Below are 24,130 nucleotides of genomic sequence, written 5' to 3'. Positions count from 1 at the left end.
CGGTGTTTACCTGCAAATATCATTTTCAAATTATTGTATAAAATATAAATATATCCAGAGTTTGCACGTACCAGTAACATAATATTAGTGGATGATTGTGCATATTTACCTTTTCTTGCTAAATTCTACAGTATTCTTGAAGCATTGAGTTCTGTAAATGCTTCATTAAAGTGCAACTGGATAATATACTAATATTGCATTTGCTCTTGGGTTCAGTTGAGTTGCTTTTGGTTCATCAGTTGGAGCCATTACACAACTCTGTTGCTCTGCTTTACCCCCCCCTTTAAAGAGGGCTTTTGATGGTGTTTTTTACTTTAAATTTGAGTTGATCAAAAATTGAGCTGGTAACAACTGCCTCGAAACGAGAGTTTTGTAAGCACCTCAATCATGGTGTCCAATGTCAATGTTAGTAAAAATCCCAGTATCCTGACTTCCCCATTTAACCGAATTCTCTCTCTTTTTTTTCCGAAAATAATACTACAAATTCAAAAAAAAAACCTTTTGATTGTTCATTGTTTCCATTAATCAGTGACAAAACTAGAACTATAAAAGAAAAGGATAAGAAAACTGAATTTTCCGTGATAGCGCTTATATGGACAATGTCACGTGGCTCAAATTTCTTTATCAAGTGATGTGATAAACAAGTGGGTGGTTGTGATGAGATGATTGATGTATATACAAGAACGGTTTTTCTATGGTGTGCCCATGGGCACATGCTAAGCGCGGAAAATTTTGTGCTTGAATCATTTTGATTGGCTCCTATCTAATGATAATGGTGGACCCCCCTGCAAATACACCAACCAAACCAATCAAAATCTCCCAAAATACAAAAATTTCCGCGCTTAGCATGTGCCCATGGGCACACACTAGCCAAACCGATACAAGAAATCTCATTATTATTGAAGTGAATTCGGCCAATCAGACTTCGACATATCATTTGATAAAAAATTTGACATAACTTTTTGGGTTACCAGCATTTTCTTGAAAATATATTAATCTTCTCTAGATGATTTGAGAAATATTACAAATAACAAAATATTCAACCCCAACACACTTAATCATCGACATTCATTGACTTGAATGTAATATTGTGATTAAAATAAGGTTCGAATCCAGCTAACTCTGGTTTCTTAAAATCAAAACATGAGAAAACTCTGATTTCCGGTACCATATTCTGGCAAGAGATTGATGCGATTTTGGAAAAAGATACGAGGGCTCAGAGTACTTGGTGTTGAACAGAAGCCTTTCTGATCAAAATTTAAATTTGAAAGAAAAGATAGGCTTCTTTTTAACTTTTTACCCATATTGACACAGCCAGCTAACTTTCTTGCTAGGTACTGCTTTCCCTTTTACCTGGAATAGCTATTAAAAACATCCGAGTTGACTCGGCTTGGATTCCCTACTTGTTCATTCATTTAAGTTAGAGGTAATTGCATATCGCACCCCCTAACTATCGTTCAAAAACGATATTGTACCTATACTTTGAGAAACTCAACTCGCACCCCTTATCTTTACATTTCAAGAACGATACGCACCCCCTCCGTTAAATTCCGTTAACTTCCGTTAAATTCCGTTAAAATACTCCCTCCGTCTCAATTTACATGTCCTTTTTGCTGTTCGAGGAGTCAAATTGACTAATTTTTGACCAACTATTAGAAAATATTTATTTATTATTTTAGAAAATAGAAAGTTACATATTAAAATACACTAGATTTACTTTTTGATGATATTTCTTTTAAAAATTTTGTTTAATTAAACTATCCGCAAGTCAAAATGATTTTACATATCAAATGATTTTAAATTTTTAGTGAAATGTGTATTAAGTACTTAAAATATACACTATTATATATATAAAAAATAAATATTATGTGATATTTATTATAAATAATACATAAATTTATATATTGAATAAAATATAGAGGTAATTGCATATCCACCCCTAAAATATATAACTTTATATAAATTTAAGTATTATTTATAATTAATATCACATAATATTTATTTTTTTATATTTAAAATAGTGTATATTTTAAGTACTTAATACACATGTCACTAAAAAATTAAAATCATTCAATATGTAAAATCATTTTGACTTGGGGATAGCTTAATTAAACAAAAATTTAAGAAAAATATCATCAAAAAGTAAATCTAGTCTATTTTAATATGTAACTTTCTATTTCCTAAAATAAAAAATAAATATTTTCTAATAGTTTGTAAAAAAATTAGTCAATTTGATTCCTCGAAAAGCAAAAGGGACATGTAAATTGAGACGGATGAAGTATTTTAACGGTAGTTAACGGAGGGGGTGCGTATCGTTCTTGAAATGTAAAAATAGGTGGTGCGATTTGAGTTTCCAAAAGTATGGGCACAATATCGTTTTTGAACGTAAGTTAGGGGGTCCGATTTGCAATTATTTGTATAGTGACTTAACGGAGTTAACGGCGTTAATGGCAGAGGGGTGCATCTCGGGCTTGAACTGTAAAGATAAGGGGTGCGAGTTGAGTTTCTCAAAGTATGGGTACAATATCGTTTTTGAACGATAGTTAGAGGGTGCGATATGCAATTATCTCTTTAAGTTAGTGTTTGTACAGCCAGTGGATATGGAGTTGACAATTGAAGCTTTTAACTTTACAATTTTTTATTTTTTCTTTAAAGTTTTTAAAGTGAATGAGGATGGATAGATGCATACAAATACACGAACAAAGGAGTTTCAGCTTTTGCAGTTCCAATATGTCTGTACGTGTGGTAGATAATGCTCACTTATTATTTGATCGAAGTTTGACTCGTTTCGCACAAATTTATCCGCTCCAAATTAACTACTACTCCCTCCGTCCCAAATTAGATGACCCGTTGACTTTGGGCACGTAACTTTAGGTGCATTGACCGTCATACTTCCGAAATTTTATTTTATTTTTTTTGTAAATAAAAATTTCATATTTAAATATTTATTTGCAAAAATAAAAGTTTTAAAAATACATCATATAGCTATGCGGTCAATAAACCTTAAACTGTGTGCCCAAAATCAACGGGATAATCTAATTTGGGACGGAGGGAGTAGTACGGAGTAATAAGAAAATAGGAAGGTGTTAGAAAACCGGAACGGAAAGGTTAATCAATACATATTCAGGTACAGAAAATCAAATGAGGCACATTAAAATATTAGCGACAGATTGAAAACACAAAACCATGAAAATGGAACTACTAGAAGGTTATTGACCAGTTACATATCAGTTCTGGTGTGTAGGTCAACAATCCCGTTTGATAAGAATGCTTAGATTGTAAATTTGTGATTGTGACTTTACCAGGACTTTTATGTACCCCTTGTTGACTTGGCATTTAGCAAAATAAACATAATCATATCTATTCCACTCCGACTCCAAAAATATATTCACTTGTTTATTTATTTTTAGTGAGGCGCCAAATCTAGATAGAATATATGAAATAATAGAAAATTTATTTTAAATTAATACAAGAAATATATGCAAAAATTTGATGATTTCGCAAAAGTTAATTGATATGACTAATTTTATATCAAAATTTTAATATTATCTATAAAAAATAAATTGTGAAAACGTCAGGAGAGATTCACAAATAAGAAATATGAAAAGTTTGGTTCAGAAGGAAGAAGTAAATTTTGAAACATGAGGCATAAAGCTATAAAAATAAAATATCTATGCAAAAACTTTTCATCGTATAATCCAGTTTTAAAACATTAAAATTTCTAAATTTTTGTAAGTTACTTGATTCTTTAATACTCTCACACACTTTAAGAAAATTGATTACATAATTTCATTCCTATATTTCTCGAATAAATAATAAGAATAATTAAATACACTTTCCTCCTAAACATACACTTTCCTCCTAAACAAAATTAACAATTTTAACTAGGCGGGAGAGTATATTTTACAGAACAATTCTTTTTTAAAATAGTAAATTATGTTGGATCATATGATAAAAAGATTAGCTATGACAAAAGGGCAGACGAAAAAGTTTGTAGCAAGTATAAAATCCTTGAACGATAAAAACCTATCTTTCACAAACTAGCAAGCGGCTGGGGAAAGAATGACAAATAAAGGAAATTACACACATTAATCAGATAAGTCAACATTTTGGTCTTTTGTGTTCTTTAGGCAGCAAGGTTTCCAATAACTGATTCGGTATTAATTGCTTAATCATATTAAGTGCCACAGCATGCTGATTTTTGAGCAGCTTGACCACTTCCACCTGCAGCGTCTGGTTGATTAATCTTGATTGTACTAGGCTGCAACCACAAAAGAAAAAAATTGTGGTAGATTAACAATCTTATAGTTGTATGCAAACTTGAAAGTGTTTTCCATTAGGAGGTTGATTTACCTCAGCCTTCGAGTCAGTGTCTGCTAACCTCTGCTTAATATCCCTTGCGATTGAATAGAAAACTTGCTCAACATTGAGATTTGTTTTTGCACTCTGCAGAGCATGTTCATTTTAATCCCAAAAGAAGTAGTCTACAACTTGAAAGTGAAATTAGCATGTACTTACAGTTTCAAAGAATTGAATGCCATACTCATCCGCAAGTGCTTGGCCCTTGGAGGTAGGTACTGCCTATATAGAAACAAGAAATAATGTGAATGCCAAATAGAGAATTTGACTACAAATCTTGATGAGGTAGAACAGTGCTGTGCAGTAGAGCATACCCTCTTGCTTTCATCCATGTCAGCCTTGTTTCCTACCAGCACCTTGTTCACATTGTCTGAAGCATGCTGTTCAATGTTCCTAATCCAGTTTCTGATATCTAAAAAAAGCAAAAACATCATTGAAATTCACGCTGCCTAAACCTTTAGAAACAATATTGAGCTGCATTCATTGTTGCAGACTATCAGAGAACTGTTAACAAATACAGGCTTCAGTACTTAAGAATATGTCCTGTGGAAGATTTTAAAATAAGTTGAAGCATGATTTTAAAATAAGTTAAAGCATGTCAAGTACAAGACAGCAGGTTTTTATGAGGTAGATAATGTAACATACTGTAATTGGTTTTAAAGCTAACAGGCTTAATATATGTCATTATACTCTTTCATGCCAAATTGTCAATCCATCCTGAACCCTTGATCAAAATTTGAGAAAACCTTACCTTACAATAAGATTTACTACAATTTAGCAAAAATTATAATAAGTACTTACTGTTAAAAGATGATTCATCTGTAACATCATAAACCAGCAAAATACCCATAGCTCCACGGTAGTAAGCTGGACAAGAAAGAAAGAGGAGTCAGTTATATAGAAAGTTTACCAGGAATTTTTTATCATAGTGATCTCGCAAATTTTACACCCATTGTGCCAGAGCTACATATAAATGATTTCAGACGATATCGATATTACCCTTGTTTTCTTCTAGATTCATTAAAAAGCTAAAATGCGGGAAGGGAGGGGAGTTGAAATCCGTGTAGAGCATATATAGTAATACCATGTATAGTATATAGTTACTGTAGATTTATATACATGATCAAGTTACCTTCATAATAATTCCCATTTAAAGCTAAATGTCTAGAAGCTTACCAGTTGTGATTGTCCTGAATCGTTCCTGACCAGCAGTGTCCCAGATTTGGAGTTTGATGCGTTTGCCATCAAGCTCAATGGTTCTTATCTTAAAATCAATTCTGTAAAAAAAACCTGACAAAGTTAGGAGGCCCTCAAAATAAGTAATGGAACTCCATATCCAGAAAAGTCGCAAATGAACTTACCCAATGGTAGTGATAAAGCTAGTAGTAAATGAACCATCAGAAAAACGCAAAAGAAGGCAACTCTTACCCACACCTACAAGGACAATTTAGAAGATCAATTATGCAAGTTCCAGTCTAAACTAAACATAATATAATTGCAAAAGAGAATTTATAAACTAATTATACACATTTAAGTCTAAACTGAACATAATATAATTGCAACAGAGAATTTATAAACTAATTATACACATTTAAGATGAAACAGGGTACTCGGATATCATAGTATGTAATGGGCGTCTTTAACTTGTGACTTTAACCAATCAACCATCTCTTGTTCTATATATCATAGATACTAATTATATATCTAAGATCCCAAGGCACTCTTAGGTGAGAGCTGCAGCCATCCTTAGGGGTACAATTGCTAGATTTGATATTTTAAAATATTGGCGGCACAGGAATCCCGTCTGAAATCTGTGCATGGGTACAGGGATGCATTAATTTTTTTGATAAACAAATATGTTAGATAAAATTTGTAACAGAAATCGAACGTGATGTTTGTAGAGGACTTCTCCGATTACAGATGTTTTAATATTTTCACTTGTTTGGTAAGTCTATCATCATTCACGTCTTTATTTTAGTATTAAGGCGTATATTCTTTTACTCTTAATTTTCCGGCAGCCTCATTTTCTTTTTTGCTTCCTCAATAAACCCCAAATGCAGTCTTTCGTTGGTCAAAGTGTCCACATCTGAAATGAAATATGGAATGTCAACGATCCAACATGCAAGTACAGCAGCCTAACAAAACAAAAGCCTGCCTTCTGTTGTCAACGAAAAGAAACCTGTGCTGGTCAGGAAGGAAAAAGTGATGCACAATTTGTAACTTCTTCTAATTAAGTTATTTTTTTTATGCTATTATTATCAGTATATAAATTAAACACTACTGTTCTTGCTTTCACAGACGCACAAATGTGTATCGGTTAGCTGAGTCATTAAAATAAATCATGACTATTTACTAATTTCTTAGAAAAGAGTCCAAGGCAGGTGGCCATCTGTACTAAACTTGTTATAATAATATTTGGGGCCTCTACGGGGGCCTGGTGGTTGTGACAAGCTGGTAGTTATAAATTTACAAACTAGATAAATGATTAAGAAATTAACAATCTGTCAAAACTGAAGACTAGTTTCTATAACTTGACAACAAAAGTTTAACAAAGGGCAACTTCTTATTGATCTCTCAGGAGACCAAGATCAACTTGGAAGGATTTACAAATTACTACTCATAAACACTTCAAGAAAATAAACAAAAAGCCCACGTAGTATGATCCATTTGATAGAATTTCTCGTTTTTTTTACATTTAAGATCAGATTGCACCAAAGCAACACACACCTTAATCTTTATATCTTCTCCAAAGAAAAAAAATCACAGGACCATCTACTACAAACTAAATTGAACATAGAAATATGATACAGCAGATTTGAGGTTTCTATTATAAATTTATGAGGAAACCTATTCCAAATCTCTTATCAATATCATCTACCTTAAAAATAACTACAATCAATATACCCGCCACAAGTTCCACAACCTTCAACAAATGCCTTCATCAATTACAGTGGCACGCAGTAATGTATGTGGTGATAGGTCTGAGCACCAACTAAGTACATATTACACAGGATCACAAACTCCAAAAAAATCTCTTCAGCAATATCTATTCACCATTTACTTAGTTTCAAGCTATCATCTATATCTGATTCTTTGATGTCCGTCAATTTATTATTGTAAACATATACTAATTACTAAAGAGGTGTGTGATTTTGTGTAGACATAGAACATATCAGTAATCATATTTTAAAAAATTAGTATAAACAGAGCAAAACTACATGTGATTATAAGCATTATGTTCCCAAACCCCAATTTCCCCAACTGATTCAAGTTGAAGACTTCAATTTCAAAATACTTCTATCCACTATCCTCGCTTCAGGTTTGCATGAACACAATTCTATTGCCTTCTACATGTTTCTTAGTTGTACAAGCAGGAAAAAACGTTACAAAACTTAGAACATAGGAAAACCATCAAATTTCCTATTAATTCTGTTCCCCTAGTATATCATAATTTTTGTCTCCTAATATGCATTAGACCCACATGCACGACAGCCATCACGTTAACTACGTCATCAATACATGAAATGTCAGCTACCCAATAACTTCGCATTTTTGACCAATTTTAACAACATTAGACTTCACTTAATACTTTTAGATTTTAAATCAGGTATAGATCAGTAAACTTCAAATTTCATGAACAAAATCTCAACTAGCTTCCGTCATCAAAGAAAACTCCATAATGTCCGGGAAACAAATTCTTACAGCACGAGTATAAAACAGTACCTCCATCCCAAGTACTAAGCAATCACATATCATCACAAATACAAATTACTATTCTTCGACAATCGAAAAAGTCAAAAAACAGAATCAATCAACCATCCATCACAGTTAACTAAACTACACAGATCTCACAATTTTCAAAATCAAATATCAGCAGCCAATCCAGATCCACAACAGATTCAACATACAAACATAAACTAAAACATACTTACTCACCAAAAAAATCAAAAAAATAACAGCAACTGAAATCACACACATATTTCAATACATCCGATCCATGAATATAAATGAAACATTAAATAATTAATAAGGATTCTCAAAAAAAAAAAGATTCGCACCGCTATCGCCGATGAGGAGGAGCTTAATGAGGTAATCGTAATCTGCACGCGCCCTAGCCGGTGGAGCCGCCATCCGTTTCGAATCTCACGCTTTGTATGTAACGAAACTATACGTACAAGTTTATGTATGTATAGATATTAACCGATGGCGATGTAGAAGGAGAGATGGATGAGTGAGTGGAGAGATCGGAGGCTGGATGCTAGATTGCGCAGTTTCGCCGGCGCACATTAGCAGGCGGAGAGGAGAGGAGCGAAGAGAGAGAAGAAAGAGAGTGAGATGGTCAAGAAGGGAGATGTTAATACTAGCATTTTTGACTGACACGTGGCGGTTCGAGAGTAAGAGAGGTTGTGGGGTGTAGTGTAGGAGGGTGTTGGCTTGCGCAGAGGATTGGAAAGTAATTAATAATCCAGGTTTATATGGAGCGGTGGCTGCGGAGCTTCTTTAAAGAATTAAAGGTACTTGTGGAAAATGTCTGAATGTAGAAGGAAAAAAAGAAAGAGCAAGGAATACTTGGATTTAGCCCAAATATAAGAGGATCTTTCTAATGTGATATACACAAAATATGATGAGTTTGGAAGGTTTTGATTGGTTGAATTGATGTAAATGCAGGGGATCCATCCATATATATGATTACATGATCAATAAAAATGCACCAAACTCATAGATGTTAGCGTTTATTGTGTGCCCATGGGCACACCATAGAAAAACCGAATATAAAATGTCTGAATTAAATAACTCGGTATAGATAAAGATTGATAAAGGGGTCATTTGACAAATCTGAATTGAATGGTTGATATATCTGAATAATCTGAATTGAATTGAATAATTAATATTTGACAAGGTGTTGGTGTGGTGGCGGAGCTCTTGTACCCCTTGCGGGGGTCGAGAGTTCGACTCCCATGTGTGCGTGTGTAATCAACTAGCAAAAAAAAATTCGGAATTAATGATATTGTTTGACGAATTAAACTCGAAATATCCGAATAATATATTAATTATATACATTGATATTACACACGCATATGCACATTAATCTCGGACTCCCCATGTCTGTTAATAGTATCCCCAATCGGAATATGCACATTATTCGGATACGCATATACACACGCATGGATATTACACACGCATACGCATTGATATGTACATTGTTTATAAGATCTGCATGGACTATATACTATTAACAGACATATATGCACACGATATAACATATTTCTGAATGATTGCTTTAACGATTTCTGAATGTTGACTCAGCTATTTGCGAGCGTTTTTAGAAAATAAAACATATCCATCAAACAATCTTAATCACATGAATCGCTCACGTAACACATTCAGTTGTGTTAAGTGGAAAGCAAATGGGTCGTAAGAAGGTTTGATACCGACTCTATTTGACGAAAAATCTAAAAATTCTTTAATCGGGGATTTAATTAATATATAAAAAGCTTCAAATTCATTACTCTCTTCATTAACCAAACAGATATTTTAAACTCCCAACTCATCACATAAATCACGTTAAGCTAGAAGTCATATTAAATCATAAGTCATAAACTCAGCCAAACGGGCTCCTATAAAGCTGGTTACCAACACGAGGAACCAAGTTTGTGGATCTGAACAGGGATGCACATATACACATATAAGAAATTAGATTTGGTAAAACAAGCAGCAAACAGTGTTTCTACATAACCATAAGAAACTTTATAACCACATTTCAACGAGGGCCTGGTCATGACTTTGTCATTTACCTCTTGTTTTAGCATTAATCATTAAACATGCTCTCGAGAACACCATTCAGGACACTAACACACACCATCTCGCAAAATAAGCTACAATAGGTTATGTTCAACATCAATACATGAAAAGGCTAATGAGAAACGAGGTAAAACTTGTTTTGTATTTCTTTTCTAAGTATAAAGGAAATTTTTTGATATGCAAGGTATTTTGAATGAACAAACATTCTATCTCAGTCTCTACGATATTACATGACGAATAGATTAATAGCACATCAAGAAGTTAAAGATCGATAGGAATAAATGAAGGGTAGACGACGAAGACTTCAAAGACACCTTAAAGACTACGAGTTTTACATGAAGACAAACTCTAAAAAACATTAATTAAACTCAATTTTCTCAAAATGAAAAGAAATAAATTGACGTTTTAGAGTTTGGAGGTTTTTATTATTTATTTGACGTTTTAGTATATCAAGGGATAATAAATGAGCTTTTGACATTGTATATCCTTATTTGAATTCCATTCTCTTCATTCAACACAAATAATTTAAGGACAAAAATGAGATTTTACAAGATCATTAACGCATCATGAGTATAATTAACATACTTCCTTAATACTTGTGCATAATTCCTAAACGACAAATAATACCAAACAAAGAGAGTAGTATACAACTAACAATGAACATGTAAAACTAGCAATAATTCACCGAGAAGGCGAGAACCCTACTGAAGTCTAAGATGACTTTGAATAACACATATCATTTATAATGAAATCATCCAAAGAGCCAGAGGTAACTATCACAAATAAATAAACTCACGACCATTAACATATTTCTCTAATGGGGCATGGTCCCCGGCAAACGTTCGCTAATGAGTGATTACATAACAAACACAGCTCTGGTCGTTAGATTAAATATTAGACGTTCAAGATTAAAAGTTCAGCAGGTATCGGGAGTGATTACATAATAAACACAGCTCTGGCCGTTAGATCAAATATTTGACGTTCAAAATTAAAAAAAAGTTCAGCGGGTACCACGGATATTTCTCGCGGTAGGTGTGTACCCTGTGGCCATTGTCCGCGTTAATGTCTGTGCAGGTGTGTTTCTGTGCACTAGATTTATGTGTTTTATATATTATACTTATTAAAAAAAATTAATCTCCTATCCTTCTATAAACTAAGTAAAATTTTTAATAATATTATTAATTTATTATATTCATATTTCATATATTATTTATAGATTATATTTCACATAATTGTTTTACAAATATTTACTAATTCAAAACAAAACTGTGGTACATAAATATAAAAATATTAAAAACAAAACTGACGTATATTAGAGAAGGCGCCCCTTCTCTAGTATGCATTTATCTCCTCTAATATTTATATCCGCTCTTTCTTGTGCTTAAATTAATGCAACCATATGGGCTCTCATTTTAAAAACAATCCAAAATTTCAACTCAAAAAGGCGGTAATCCAAAATTTTAAGCTTCCCTCCCTTGTCATTTGACCACAAAACAAACTCCCATCCTAACCGTCAAATACTGCATTTCCTTGATCCACTTAATCCAACGACTCGCACACACGCCAAGTCATCGATCCCCGTGAAAAAAAACCAGCCAATAGCAATCCATGACATCTCCCTATATATACACTCCTTAAATCTCCTTCAACTCTCACAAACAAACACAATTACAAACAAATCTCTCTCTGTCTCTTTTTTCCCCTAATTCTCAAACACTAGATTTGTTCAATGGCTCCCAAAGCAGCAGAGAAGAAGCCGGCCGAGAAGAAGCCCGCCGCCGAGAAAGCCCCGGCCGAAAAGAAGCCCAAGGCCGGCAAGAAGCTCCCCAAGGAAGCCGGAGCCGCCGCTGCCGACAAGAAGAAGAAGAGAAGCAAGAAGAGCGTGGAGACTTACAAGATCTACATCTTCAAGGTGCTCAAGCAGGTTCACCCTGACATCGGTATCTCCAGCAAGGCCATGGGGATAATGAACAGCTTCATCAATGATATCTTCGAGAAGCTCGCCCAGGAGTCTTCCAAGCTGGCCAGGTACAACAAGAAGCCCACAATTACTTCTCGGGAGATTCAGACTGCTGTCAGGCTTGTGCTCCCCGGTGAATTGGCCAAGCATGCTGTTTCTGAAGGCACCAAGGCGGTCACCAAATTTACAAGCTCTTAAATTTGTCTTGGTGGAGTGCGCTGAAGCTGTTTGATGAAATGTGTAGCTGGTAGATTTTGTTTAGAAGTTGTTAGGAATGTGGATCTGTGGTGGTTTGATCATATGTTTAGTTTATGCTAGTAGTTTGTGATGGGAATTGAATTGCATTTCGGTGTAATCAGATATGTTACATAAAATGATATTGGAACTTTTGCTGCTATCTATTTTGTTTTTATTTAATTTATATTTTCTACTTCAATTCAATTATTGAAATACACTAATTCATGTCGCGTCCTAGTTATTTAAGGGGCTGGTATTGTATCATGATTTTTAACAACTTTTATTGACTTTTAAAATCTAGGTGTATTCAATTACAACTTTTAAATACTCTTTAAAAGTAAGGGCCCTTGTATCAAGATTTTTAAAAAGTCTTTCAAAGTTTGAGGTATTGAATTACAACTTTTAAAGAGTTATTAAAAGTTAGTTGTTATTCAATATATCAATGACTTTGGTGGAAAAATATAATTGATAGACTTTTAATGACTTTCTATGTAAAGTTGCATATATTTTTTCATAAAATTGTCAGGCCATATTTGAAAAGATTTGACATGATTTTATCTTCCCTCAATTAACCGGTCGCTCCAACCTAGGCGTGTCAATGGATCGGGTTCGGATCGGATCAGCCTAAATCCATATCCATATCCATTTATTTTATCGGATTCGGATTCAGATCGGATCGGGACCGGATTTTTTACAGGCCGATCCATATCCGGATCCATTAGGATCACAAATCACGAATCGGATATCCGGATCCATCTAGTTTTTTTTACTTAGATTTAAAAATATTTTAAAAAAAAATCATGTCAGTGATTCTTAAAGGAAAGATGGGATGAAATGAGACGCCGTGATCGAAGTAGCTTCTTACATTTTTATTTTATTAAAAATCACAAATTAAGAGGCAAAATACACAAAATAATAGAATTTTCAAGATACCAATACTATTTGCTATAACTTTATAACTCATTCATACTAGTTAATTAAACGATTAATCAAACACAATCACAACCCATGACTCGCATAATTACATAAATAATATCCAAGGACTACTATAACTAAAAATAACTACTGCAACTAAAAAAAATATAATATATTTATTTATTTATATTTATTATATATATATATATATATATTTATATTTATATATTTATTTATATATATTCTACCAGATCGGGTCATTAACGGATCGGATCACCTTAAATCCATATCCGCTCCATTTATAATCGGATTTTTCTTATCGGATCGGATTTTTTTCGATGAATCCATATCCGCTAAAAAGGCCCCGGATCGGATCGGATCGGGGTTCCGCTCCATTGACAGGCCTACTCCAACCTAGGGTTCATCGAATACACCAGCACTGCTATATATAATACAACAATAATACATTGTACTCGATTTTGTAGTCGCCAGATTTGTGAACATACACCCAACTTGGGTATAGTAGAAAATCGAGAGGGTAGAGCAAAAGGTCTAGAGGGTTTCAGAAAGACTATTTATGATTTTAATAAAAGTCTATTAAAGTATTTCAAAGTCATGAATTTGTAAAAAAAAGTCTGTTAAAGTTTTTAAAAATCATTGTCTCGGGAGTCATGAATTGTTTTTGAAAATCTTAAGAAGTCAAAGAGAGTCATTAAAAGTCTATAAAATCCATTAAAGTCATCCTCCCAAAATTTGTCATTAAAAGTCATGATACAATACCAGCCCCTAAGTTTTAAAGTTAAAATACTAATGCAAACAAAAGAGAATAAGGCGGAGAAACGAGTACTTATTTTTGGGGCTTAGGTATTTGATTTGAATGGCGAAACTTTTAAGCAGGCAGCTTTTCGTGACCAGTACTGATCTCTCTCCTTGATTATTTCTCTTTTACTTATAATTCGGTGCTTTGTAAAGAGGATTGACATATGTTTGTTGAGTAGGGCTTTCATTTTACACCACCAATCAAGAGCTGAAGAAGCTGTTCTCACGCTTTGGTTCAGTTACAGAAGGTAATTTCAGCTTAGTTTTATCTTGGTTGTAAGTTTGGTTTTAGTGTGGATATGACTGGTAATTGTTGATACAGCTAAACTTGTAATTGATGAAAAAACCCAAAGGCCAAAGGGGTTTGGTTTTGTGACATTCAAGTCAGAGGACGAGGCTCGGAATGCTTTGAAAGCTATGAACGGAAGGGTATCTATCTCTCGCCTCTTGGTATTCTGTTTCCATCACACATCACTTATATCGAAGAATAACATTTTGCAATTCCTTTTTGTTTGTAAATGAAATATCGGTACCAGTTGAGATTTGTTGTTTGTTACCTTAATTGTGAATCTCATGCTTAGTTTAGTTGAAAGTAATCAGCGGAGCTAGAATTTTTAATTTTAATGAGTTGAGCATGGTTCTTTGATTAAACAAAAAATTGGGGTAGAGATTGGATGTTACTTGGACCACTTTGTGGATTAATAATCATGATTTCTGGTTCAATCCCACAAATCTGTGAATATATATATTCCTCATCTTTAAAAACTTAGACTGATTTCTGTTATCTTTTGCCTTTCGAACTTCCTTTCCCCTATAATTTTGTTAAAAACCTTAAGTACCACTCCTGCCCATACCAACCCAATCGCAGCTGATGAATTACAAAAAAAACACATTTTACTTGTATATCATAATCTTGATTGAGTATAAATATTTATTTTGGGCAGTGAATCCCTGTTAAGACTATTTAGATTTTGGTCCTACTTCACTCTGAAGACTGTAATTTGCATGAGTTCCAGATGGATTCAAGTATTGATACTATAGGATGGAGTCCATCCGATATTCCGATGGACTAGTAGCATATACCAGCACCCAAGTGTATGACAGTTCTGCCCAAATATTGAAAGGGTTAATTATCAAATGGATCACTTTTTTCGTTCGAATATATCAAGCGGGTCATTGACAAATTGTTGGTCTCGTTTCAATCACTTATTAAAAATAAAGTTACATTTAAAACAAAGTCAGTATCCACTTGATACATTGAAACAAAGCAAGTGATCTTATTGATAATTAACCCCAATATCGTAACATTATAGGATAATATTAGTACTTCAGGAGAGATAAAGTTGAGAATGGTGCCGTGTCAAAGGCTAAACCGCTACTCAATTAGGTGTGACAGTTTAGCTTTGAGATGTGCTCTTTAGTCTTAAATTTTGTTTTTGCTTCGAAGCTAATTTGGATTAAAAAAATAAAATAAAATTGTGATATTACCTTCTTTATTGTCATGTCTCATAGTAATTAAAGCAAAATAGTGGTGCAAAAAACGAACTGCTATTTGATTCATGGAGATACGTGGATGCAAAAGTTCATTTTTGTTGAGGATTTTGATTCATGTTTTGCATTCTCCTGTTAATCATCAGAACTTTTGTTTACCGTGATGCAGTAGAAGTTTACAGAATAGATGTTTGATCAGACAAGACCAAACAATGACAAAGTTAGGTTGACTAATCACAGAAGGACCACATTTACTAACCTATGATTTCTCAACTATAAAGGAGATAAGGCATCTATCCCAATTCACAAAATTTGAGAATGGTCAGGAGTGAAAGTGTATTATAACCTTAAGAGTAATTAATCTGTGTAGTTGTAAACGACAAACCCTGCTAATAAAAAAGAACACACTTCATAAAAGTGATTCTGCCAAAATTAAAAGAATAGAACATAGCTAACAATAAAAAAATTGAGCTATGAGCTGATCTTTATAACCACACCTCCTGCTGCTCCTCGAAAAGTCCTATCTCCGCAACCTTTACATGCTCATAATGACATAGTTCAACTTTCATAGTTCAATATCCATGCCTAGGTACAGCCCTGTCTCTGCATCCTTTACATGCAATTTTCAGATCAGATAAAAGAATCCACTTTTCAATAGATATAGTTGAAATATGTAACAAGTGCAATACTGCTAGTGCTTTCTGTTGACATTGTGTAGTATAAAGACTATAAGTAATTAAGAAAGTGGACATCTGATACTGAGTGCACTAGGTAAGGACTAAGGACTAGCTATCAGTATATATGCCATACTGTCTTTAAATAAAGAGCAAATAAAATATTATCTAGTGCATGCTTGAATAGAATAGCTTACACGTAATATGACATTAGATTGCCGTTAGGGTCCAGATCAGTCGTTAACTTCTGATATGAGCTTTATAGTTTTCAGACGGCATGTCTGAGGAATTATCTGATTAATCATTCAAGTATTCAATGCCATTGACGTCAGTTTTATTTTGTGTCAATTAGTTTTGCTTTCTCTTTGGAGGATAACAATCACAATAAATCATTATGTCTGTTGTCATATAAACTAATCTATATTAGTATATGAGCACAGAGTTGCAAAGTAATGTGAATAATGTTTCATAGTCAAATTGAACTCTAAATAATACATCAGTAAACACTTAATTGACTATGACTCATATAAAGTAAGCAGATGAATTAATTTACTAAGCAAAATTATACTTTTATCATAACAAAGTTTAGTAATAAGTTACATTTTTTAGTTTTCTTTTTAATATAAATAAACCCAAACATGCTCCAAGTATAGAAACATGCACTATAGCATTAATGAAAAACCAAGACTTGATGATTTACAACGACTTGTAAAGTGCAAGACAAACTGTTCATGTGCCCTGTTACAATAAATAGGTTTATTCTGTAAAATGGAAACATGAAGAGTAGAAATTACAAAGTATTAAGTTACTATACCTGCTACTGTAGGATCTAAAGCTTAAACGACAAGTAATTGAAATCTCTGAGTTGAAACTCTTTTGGGCTGCAAATAATTAGCGGTCTTGTGGTTGTGACTTTTAGTTGATTAGAGCTAGAGCATAGATGCGTGTTCAAAAGGTACCTGAGCTGTCTGCTCTGTCCATGAAAGAACAAAAAATCACCGTTGTATACTGGATCATTGCAATTATTAGGAGTGGAATTTCTTTATCATAATTAGAGACACAGACTAAGTCTATAACTATTAAGAACTAAGAATTATGAGATTAAGGCTAGAGGCATGTGGCCACCAATCAGAAAAATCCTTTCGACTGTAGGCAAATATGAGATGGCAGTTCTAGTCATTTGCAATAAACAAGCAAAGTCTGAAAATTGTACAGTGAGTTAACAGATTGAATTGAAAGCACACATCTGTTGGAAATCATGCAATTTAGTATCTGCCTTGTAAAATTCACGTGCAGCTACAGTTGTACACATTTCAAATGAGTTCACAATTGTTTAATTTATGATTGGAGAATAAGCCTATCACTATTTCCAATCTTGTTTCAGCTTTTACCCTAACTGTATCTGTATTAAATTTTCTTTAGAATTTGTAACGTCTTGTCCAAAACTTTCTACTGAGGAACGGTAAGGCTGTCTAAATCTGGATCCCTTTGAGTATATTACCTATTATTACAGATATTGACTCTAGAATCATCTTCTGGTGATATCATCGTAACTGGACCATGTGTTTAGTTTTTTCAGTAAAGATTAAATGCTTTCTTGTAATGGTGGTAAGATGTTAGCATTAGGGAACTGAAAAGAAGTTTTGCCGATTTACTAAATTCGATTGGAATATCAAAACAATTGAATTGCGGAAAAAGAGGAGCAGCAAAATTGCCCATTGTCCAGCTAGAAGTTAAATAGAAGACTCATGTTGTGTTTGGTTGGGTTGTATGAATGAGGAAGGAATGGAATGAAATTTGAACTATATTATGGACAATTGTTCAAGAAATTCATTCCTTCTTCCATTCCATTCCTGACACCCTATACTAGAAGTCAAGTCCCCAATTTAAGAACAAATGCTCCATTCTATCCTGTAATCAATTTTTATCCAAACTTCCCTCGTACCTCTGATATTTTCTTTTATTTTTACTCATTCCATTCCATCCTCCCCAACCAAACACAACGTAAGATAGAGTCAAGTTCCCATTTGATTCATTGGGAGTATCAGAACATTTAGATGTCAGGACTCAAGACTCAGGACCTAGGCTTTAGATTTTGAGTTGAGAAATTTGAGAAATCATAAGAACAAGACTTGAAGACAACAGATACTAGGTTTAGAGATTGAGGTAGATTTTCTGGAGGGAGAGTGATAGAGAGAACAACTAAGGGATGAGTTTAGAGATGTCTCTTCAATCATCAACTCAATTATGATTCAGTAATCAGTATTATAAAAATATCTACAGCTGTTGCTTATTCTTACTGCATATACATGTAAAAGAGAAAGCTCCTGAGTTGCATATTAATTACTCCTCCTTCCGTCCCTTTTTAGTTGTCCAATTTTGACTTCAAATGGTCAAATTGGCCAAAGTTTGACTGAACTTTATATATATATATATAAAGTCCTACTCCAATAGAAACCAAATTAGCCTAAAAACTAAAAACCAGTTTCTGGACAGTTTTTTTATCACTATTTTTAACTACAGAAATCACTAATTTATACATAACATATCACTAATTTATATATAGCATATCTCGCGGATATAAATACACACACACATATATGCAACGTATATGATCATCATCTTCACCCAAATCGTAATAATAGACCTCTTACCACCATTAACAGACGTTTCCATGACTTGCCACCATTTTCTATCATCACCAATAGTCACATACACTTTCTATCATAACTTACAAAACTAACGACTACTTACCATCATCATACAACTTCTCTTGCGGCTTCCTACCGTCAAGAACCTTCCTACAGATGAAATTGATCATCTGTGATTATCAATAGTTTTGATAAGTAGATATTCTCAATTTTGATAATAAAAATCGCTGTTTACATACTGTATAAAAACAGTGATTAGTGCAGTATAAATTAGTGATACCCGTAGTTATAAATAGTGGTAGGGAAACTGGTTTCTACTTTTTATTTTAAGAGTGGTTTCTATTTGATCATGAGCCTATATATATATATATATATATATATATATATATATATATATATATATATATATATATATATATATATACACACATACATACATAATTGAAAAAATATTAAAATTTTATATCATTATAAAATACATACAAATCTATTTTAAAATGTAATTTTCAGTTTCTTAAAATAATAAAATAATTGTCCTTAATCTTTGGTCAAAAATTGGTCAATTTCAACATTTGAAAGTTAAAAATGGACAACTAGAAGGGGAGAGAGGGAGTACATAATTGCATATTAATTTCTTTAAATGACTGTTTGGTCAGCCAGTGAGCCTTTTGCTGTAGGTTAATACAATAACTCGGTGTGCTTTCACTTCCCCCTCAAGAACCTCCATAATAAATACTGCTTCACATACTGATCAAATGGCAAGACATATAGGCTATAACTAGTAGTATGTAGATTGAGGTGCTACAGAGAGTGTGGAGTAACTTAATGCTTCATTAACCTTAAAAGTTTCCTTTTTTGATAAGGTGTTCAACTTATGGGTTGAAAATTCATTATTACACAAACATTGCAGGTAGCCAGGTGCCACATGCATGCTATGTCATTAAGGAATTAATGCCATTCCCTTTATCCCTTTTATTAGTCTTAATATTACTCCTGCACAAATTTACGGAGCTGTTTGTTGGTGCTTATATTTGCAGATTATAAATGGAAGACTGATTTTTGTGGAAATGGCTCAGACTGCACCGCCTGGAGAGTAGATGCAATTATCAGAAGTTAAAGATATTCTCACTGACTAATAATTTTTCACAGGCTCCCCTGTCTATGTCTAAATAGATCCGAAACTTCAAGCTCAAGCAGATTCCCAAGTTGAAGATGTTGTAATGCACTTACTCCAGATGATGTAGCTTGCTTTTTATGTAGAAATTGCAATTTCAAGGCGTATATGCTTGTTATGTGAAAGAATCGAAACTCAAGAAAATAACGTTTAACAGCCAATTAAGAGACTGTTGGAGATTCTCTTTAGTGATCTATAAAGCAACTAAGAGTCTCGCGGAGTAATAATTTTTTCACTTCCTCTTCTTAAGTTAAGAGCCCATATAGAGAGGCTATTAAAGATGCTCTTAGTAGGCGTTTAATTACTTCTTTTATTTATTAAGCAAACATATAGCCAAAATCTAATTAAAAGTACTCTACTCATATCATTTGAAAATTAGATTTTGGTACTGTTCGGGTAAACTTAAAAAAAGTGCTTATCGCTTAAAGTAAAGAAGCGGACTAAAAGTGAGAAGTAAAATTAATACTTATAAGTGATTAAACTGTTTGAAAAAAAAGTACAAGTCCTGAAATAAAAATCAGCATTCTCAGCTTTTTATAACTCCTAACTTTTTACACAAACATGTCAAAAAAAAAAAGTAAAAACCGATTTTTTATCAAAAAAGTCAGAAGCTATCTTTCCCAAACACGCATTTCCTATTGCCTGAACACCAATCATCTTCTCCCAAGCTGAACTGTGAGACAATTCAAGATATACTGCTATCAATTAGCAGGCTTCAGAAAGAACTAGACAATAATCAACCGGAATGTTTAAAAAAAATATAAAGTTTAATCAACACTATTAATCTATATATAAATAAGAATAAACATTACAATCTCAATTCAAGATATACTGCTATCAATTAGCGGGCTTCAGAAAGAACTAGACAATAATCAACCGAAATGTTTAAAAAAAATATAAAATTTAATCAACACTATTAATCCATATATATATAAGAATAAACATTACAATCTCCATAACTCTTGTTAACTCTAATCACATTTCAACATCCAACCTAATCACAAAATAACCATAACTAATCCAACCTAACACTATCACTTAAATCCATTTACTAACACTAACTATTCCAACACAATAACATCAGCCTGAGAAACATCATCACTTGGCAGCCTTCTTCGGAGACTTTCCAGCCACCTTAGCAGTCGGCTCTTTCGCCGCCTTTTCAGTTGTCTTCTTGGGCAACAAAACCGGGTTAATATTAGGCAATACTCCTCCATGAGCAATTGTCACTCCTCCCAACAGCTTTCCAAGCTCCTCATCATTCCTGATTGCCAACAGCAAATGCCTCGGAATGATCCGACTCTTCTTGTTGTCTCTCGCCGCATTTCCTGCCAGCTCCAGTACCTGCATTACAAAATTTTAATTTATTAGCCACAACAATTATAAATAAAAATACGAGGATTCTTTTTTCACGGAAACAGCCTCTCTACTTACTTCAGCAGCAAGATACTCGAGAACGGCTGCAAGGTAAACAGGTGCACCAGTACCGACACGCTGAGCGTAACGGCCTTTCTTGAGGTACCTCCCGATTCTTCCTACTGGGAACTGAAGTCCAGCTCGGACGGAACGAGTCACTGACTTCTTCTTGGGCCCGCCGGCTTTCCTCCCGGCGGCTCCTTTCTTCACTTTTCCGGCAGCTGGGCTCTCCATTTCTGTGAATATGAATGAAATAGTATGAAAATGTATGTGATTTGCTTGAAATGATGAGATTTGAAGCGGGGCTGATGGGGTTTATAAAGGGTATGTATTTGAAATGGGCGTATGTGAACCGTTCGATTGTTTTTACATCTACTGTGATCAGCTGGTTTGTCTGTGATCCGCGTCGTTGGTAATTGACCAATAGGAGGCCATATTTTTTTTTCGAATTTACTTTTGTCAAGTGGATGAAACTGAAGAAATTTGGCTCGTTGGATTTAATTGTTTATCAACGGTGGTGGGATGGTTTTTTTATTGGGATCCGTGTCATTCTGAATCTACCAATAGAAAGCCTCTTAGCAACTTTATTGTTTTTTTTTTTGGAAAATTCCATAAGTGTGATGAGTTTTAATTGAAAACAATTTTGTGTATTCATATCAATAATCTTAATTAAAAAATTTCGCATTATTTGTCATATCATTGTGTATAAGTTTTTTGTACACAATTCTCTGCACCTAACATTACTCTTTTTTTTTACCCAAGAAAGAAGTGAAATTTAAAATATTTTATATATAAAAAAGTGCTTAAAAATTGAGATAATAGATTTATTTTATTATATAATATATATGAATTAATGTGTTCTAGATCTTTCTATGCAGCATACCCGTATTTCATTCTTTATATAACATAATAATCTCCATCCGCCTCATTCTATTTTTTTATAAACCCCCACACACACTCTCTCTCCCTATCCCATCCCTCTCCGCCTCGACATCTCCGTCCTCCACCGCCTCTTTCCAAAACCTTTAAAAAAAATTATATAGCCTCTAAACGATTAAATTCATCCACAACTGTAACAGATCTGCCATCATCTTGTGTTGTTACATGCCATCAAAATCTAAACTTGTGTGCTTTTAGTATTTGGTGAGTTGTTAATTTTTGTCCAGTTTTTGAAATTTATTTTTTCAAATAGCCGCAGATCTACTCTTTCCCGAATTTACATTATATTTTCTATCATGCGTGTGAATATAAGACTAAAATTTTACTCATTAAATTAATAAGTATGTCGCATGAATCGATTATATAACACACTCTTTGAATATATATAATTTCGATTATATATATATATTCGATTATATATATATATATATATATATATATATATATATATATATATGCGTGTCTCTGCGTGTGTGTGTATTACACTAAGAATTTTCTATTGATAATTTTCACTACATGTTGAAACAATTTAGTTTTTTTTTCTTTTACTATAAATCATATTCAAATATGAATTGATCTAAAATTCTTACGTATATTAATAAAGAGATATGGATTTAAATCAGATTTATGATCGATTCGAGTTTGATATGATTTTTTCTGCTATTTAACATATATTAATCAAGAAAAATGTTTATAAATTTTTCAATTTAAATTAGATTTATGATCGATTCGAGTTTGGATATGATTTTGTCGGTTATTTTTCTATACCCAAACACATTCAAATTTCTTTGCGATCAGCTCAAATTTTTTACCATATATTAAGATCTGAATAAACTACCATCCAAACTAAAAACTAAATTAGAATCCATTGCGAAAATCAATTTTTTATTTGTTATATAAGATTTTTCAATATAATGCGCACAAAATATATCTAACGTTTACACTAGAATTTTTTATTTTATAAGTATTATATCATATTGTTACAATTCAATTATACCCATTTGGATTATTTTATTTTGCAGTAAACAATGAAGAAAATGCCCCGGAAAGACTCAATAAATAAAGATCCAACACCATATAATTTGCAGGTAATATCCTATTTTTATTAGCTAAATTAAACAATGCTTATTATTTGTTTGTGTGTGTGTTGCATAAATAAAAATAATGTATTACTCATTTTATACAATTGGCTTACAAAAAATATTGTTAAATGGGACACTATTAATTATAAAATTTTTAATTTTCATGCTCTTGATATATTAGTTGATATATCAACTCTTCAAGTGTTGGTGAAAGTGAACATAACACTTCTTTAGGAACTTAATAGATTAATAACAAATTTTACATGTTCCTTAATACAGCTGTTGTGAATGGGAGAAGAGCAAGATTCTCGGAATTTGAAGCAGATGCAATAGTACAATCCTTATCTGGCAGCATAAACATTGACCGAAATTTGTTTATTCTTAGAATGGATGGGAAAGTACTCAGCGATACGAAGATTCCAAACACTCATATTGTTATTTTAGGTAACAGTTTTGTTGCATTAAAGTTGTTGGATCAAATGACAACCAAGGAGTAGATACTGTTGGTAACATTAAAGTTGATGGCACAATGTAATCTACAACTTTTGTATTTGATGCTAGTTATCAAATAATGCAAGTGTTAATTATTCTGACTAGTAAAAGAATATGTT

General features: G+C 33.1%; 4 protein-coding genes across 5 annotated transcripts; 2 read left to right on the top strand and 2 right to left on the bottom strand.

The window, feature by feature from the left end:
- Positions 1–3,980: 3,980 nt before the first annotated feature.
- Positions 3,981–8,807, bottom strand: LOC108210105 (ras-related protein RABE1c). Its single transcript, XM_017381371.2, has 8 exons — positions 8,418–8,807; positions 5,721–5,793; positions 5,536–5,636; positions 5,161–5,226; positions 4,674–4,771; positions 4,519–4,581; positions 4,354–4,446; positions 3,981–4,261 (listed from the first exon to the last, which is right to left on the bottom strand). Exons 1-8 carry the CDS (start codon positions 8,488–8,490, stop codon positions 4,178–4,180), a joined length of 651 nt encoding a protein of 216 aa, XP_017236860.1. The 5' UTR covers positions 8,491–8,807; the 3' UTR covers positions 3,981–4,177.
- Positions 8,808–11,798: 2,991 nt separating this feature from the next.
- LOC108208660 (histone H2B.3-like) lies at positions 11,799–12,518 on the top strand. Its single transcript, XM_017379196.2, has one exon. It carries the CDS (start codon positions 11,891–11,893, stop codon positions 12,317–12,319), a length of 429 nt encoding a protein of 142 aa, XP_017234685.1. The 5' UTR covers positions 11,799–11,890; the 3' UTR covers positions 12,320–12,518.
- A 1,542-nt stretch (positions 12,519–14,060) lies between these two features.
- Positions 14,061–20,317, top strand: LOC108208663 (small RNA-binding protein 11, chloroplastic). Of its 2 annotated transcripts, none has more exons than XM_017379199.2 (4): positions 14,061–14,187; positions 14,272–14,340; positions 14,415–14,521; positions 19,946–20,317. In XM_017379199.2, the coding sequence occupies exons 1-4, from the start codon at positions 14,151–14,153 to the stop codon at positions 20,003–20,005; spliced, it is 273 nt and encodes a 90-aa protein (XP_017234688.1). In that variant the 5' UTR covers positions 14,061–14,150; the 3' UTR covers positions 20,006–20,317. The 2 variants fall into 2 exon arrangements, with proteins under 2 accessions (XP_017234688.1, XP_017234687.1); XM_017379198.2 differs by having other exon boundaries at positions 14,415–14,542.
- A 667-nt stretch (positions 20,318–20,984) lies between these two features.
- LOC108208658 (histone H2A) lies at positions 20,985–21,797 on the bottom strand. Its single transcript, XM_017379194.2, has 2 exons — positions 21,517–21,797; positions 20,985–21,426 (listed from the first exon to the last, which is right to left on the bottom strand). The coding sequence occupies exons 1-2, from the start codon at positions 21,730–21,732 to the stop codon at positions 21,181–21,183; spliced, it is 462 nt and encodes a 153-aa protein (XP_017234683.1). The 5' UTR covers positions 21,733–21,797; the 3' UTR covers positions 20,985–21,180.
- Between the last annotated feature and the right edge of the window lie 2,333 nt (positions 21,798–24,130).

Source organism: Daucus carota, chromosome 2 (genome assembly GCF_001625215.2).
Source record: "Daucus carota subsp. sativus chromosome 2, DH1 v3.0, whole genome shotgun sequence".
In the NCBI taxonomy this organism is placed as follows: domain Eukaryota; kingdom Viridiplantae; phylum Streptophyta; class Magnoliopsida; order Apiales; family Apiaceae; genus Daucus; species Daucus carota.
The sequence above is the reverse complement of the archived record's forward strand: the minus strand, read 5'-3'. Positions and strand labels throughout refer to the sequence as shown.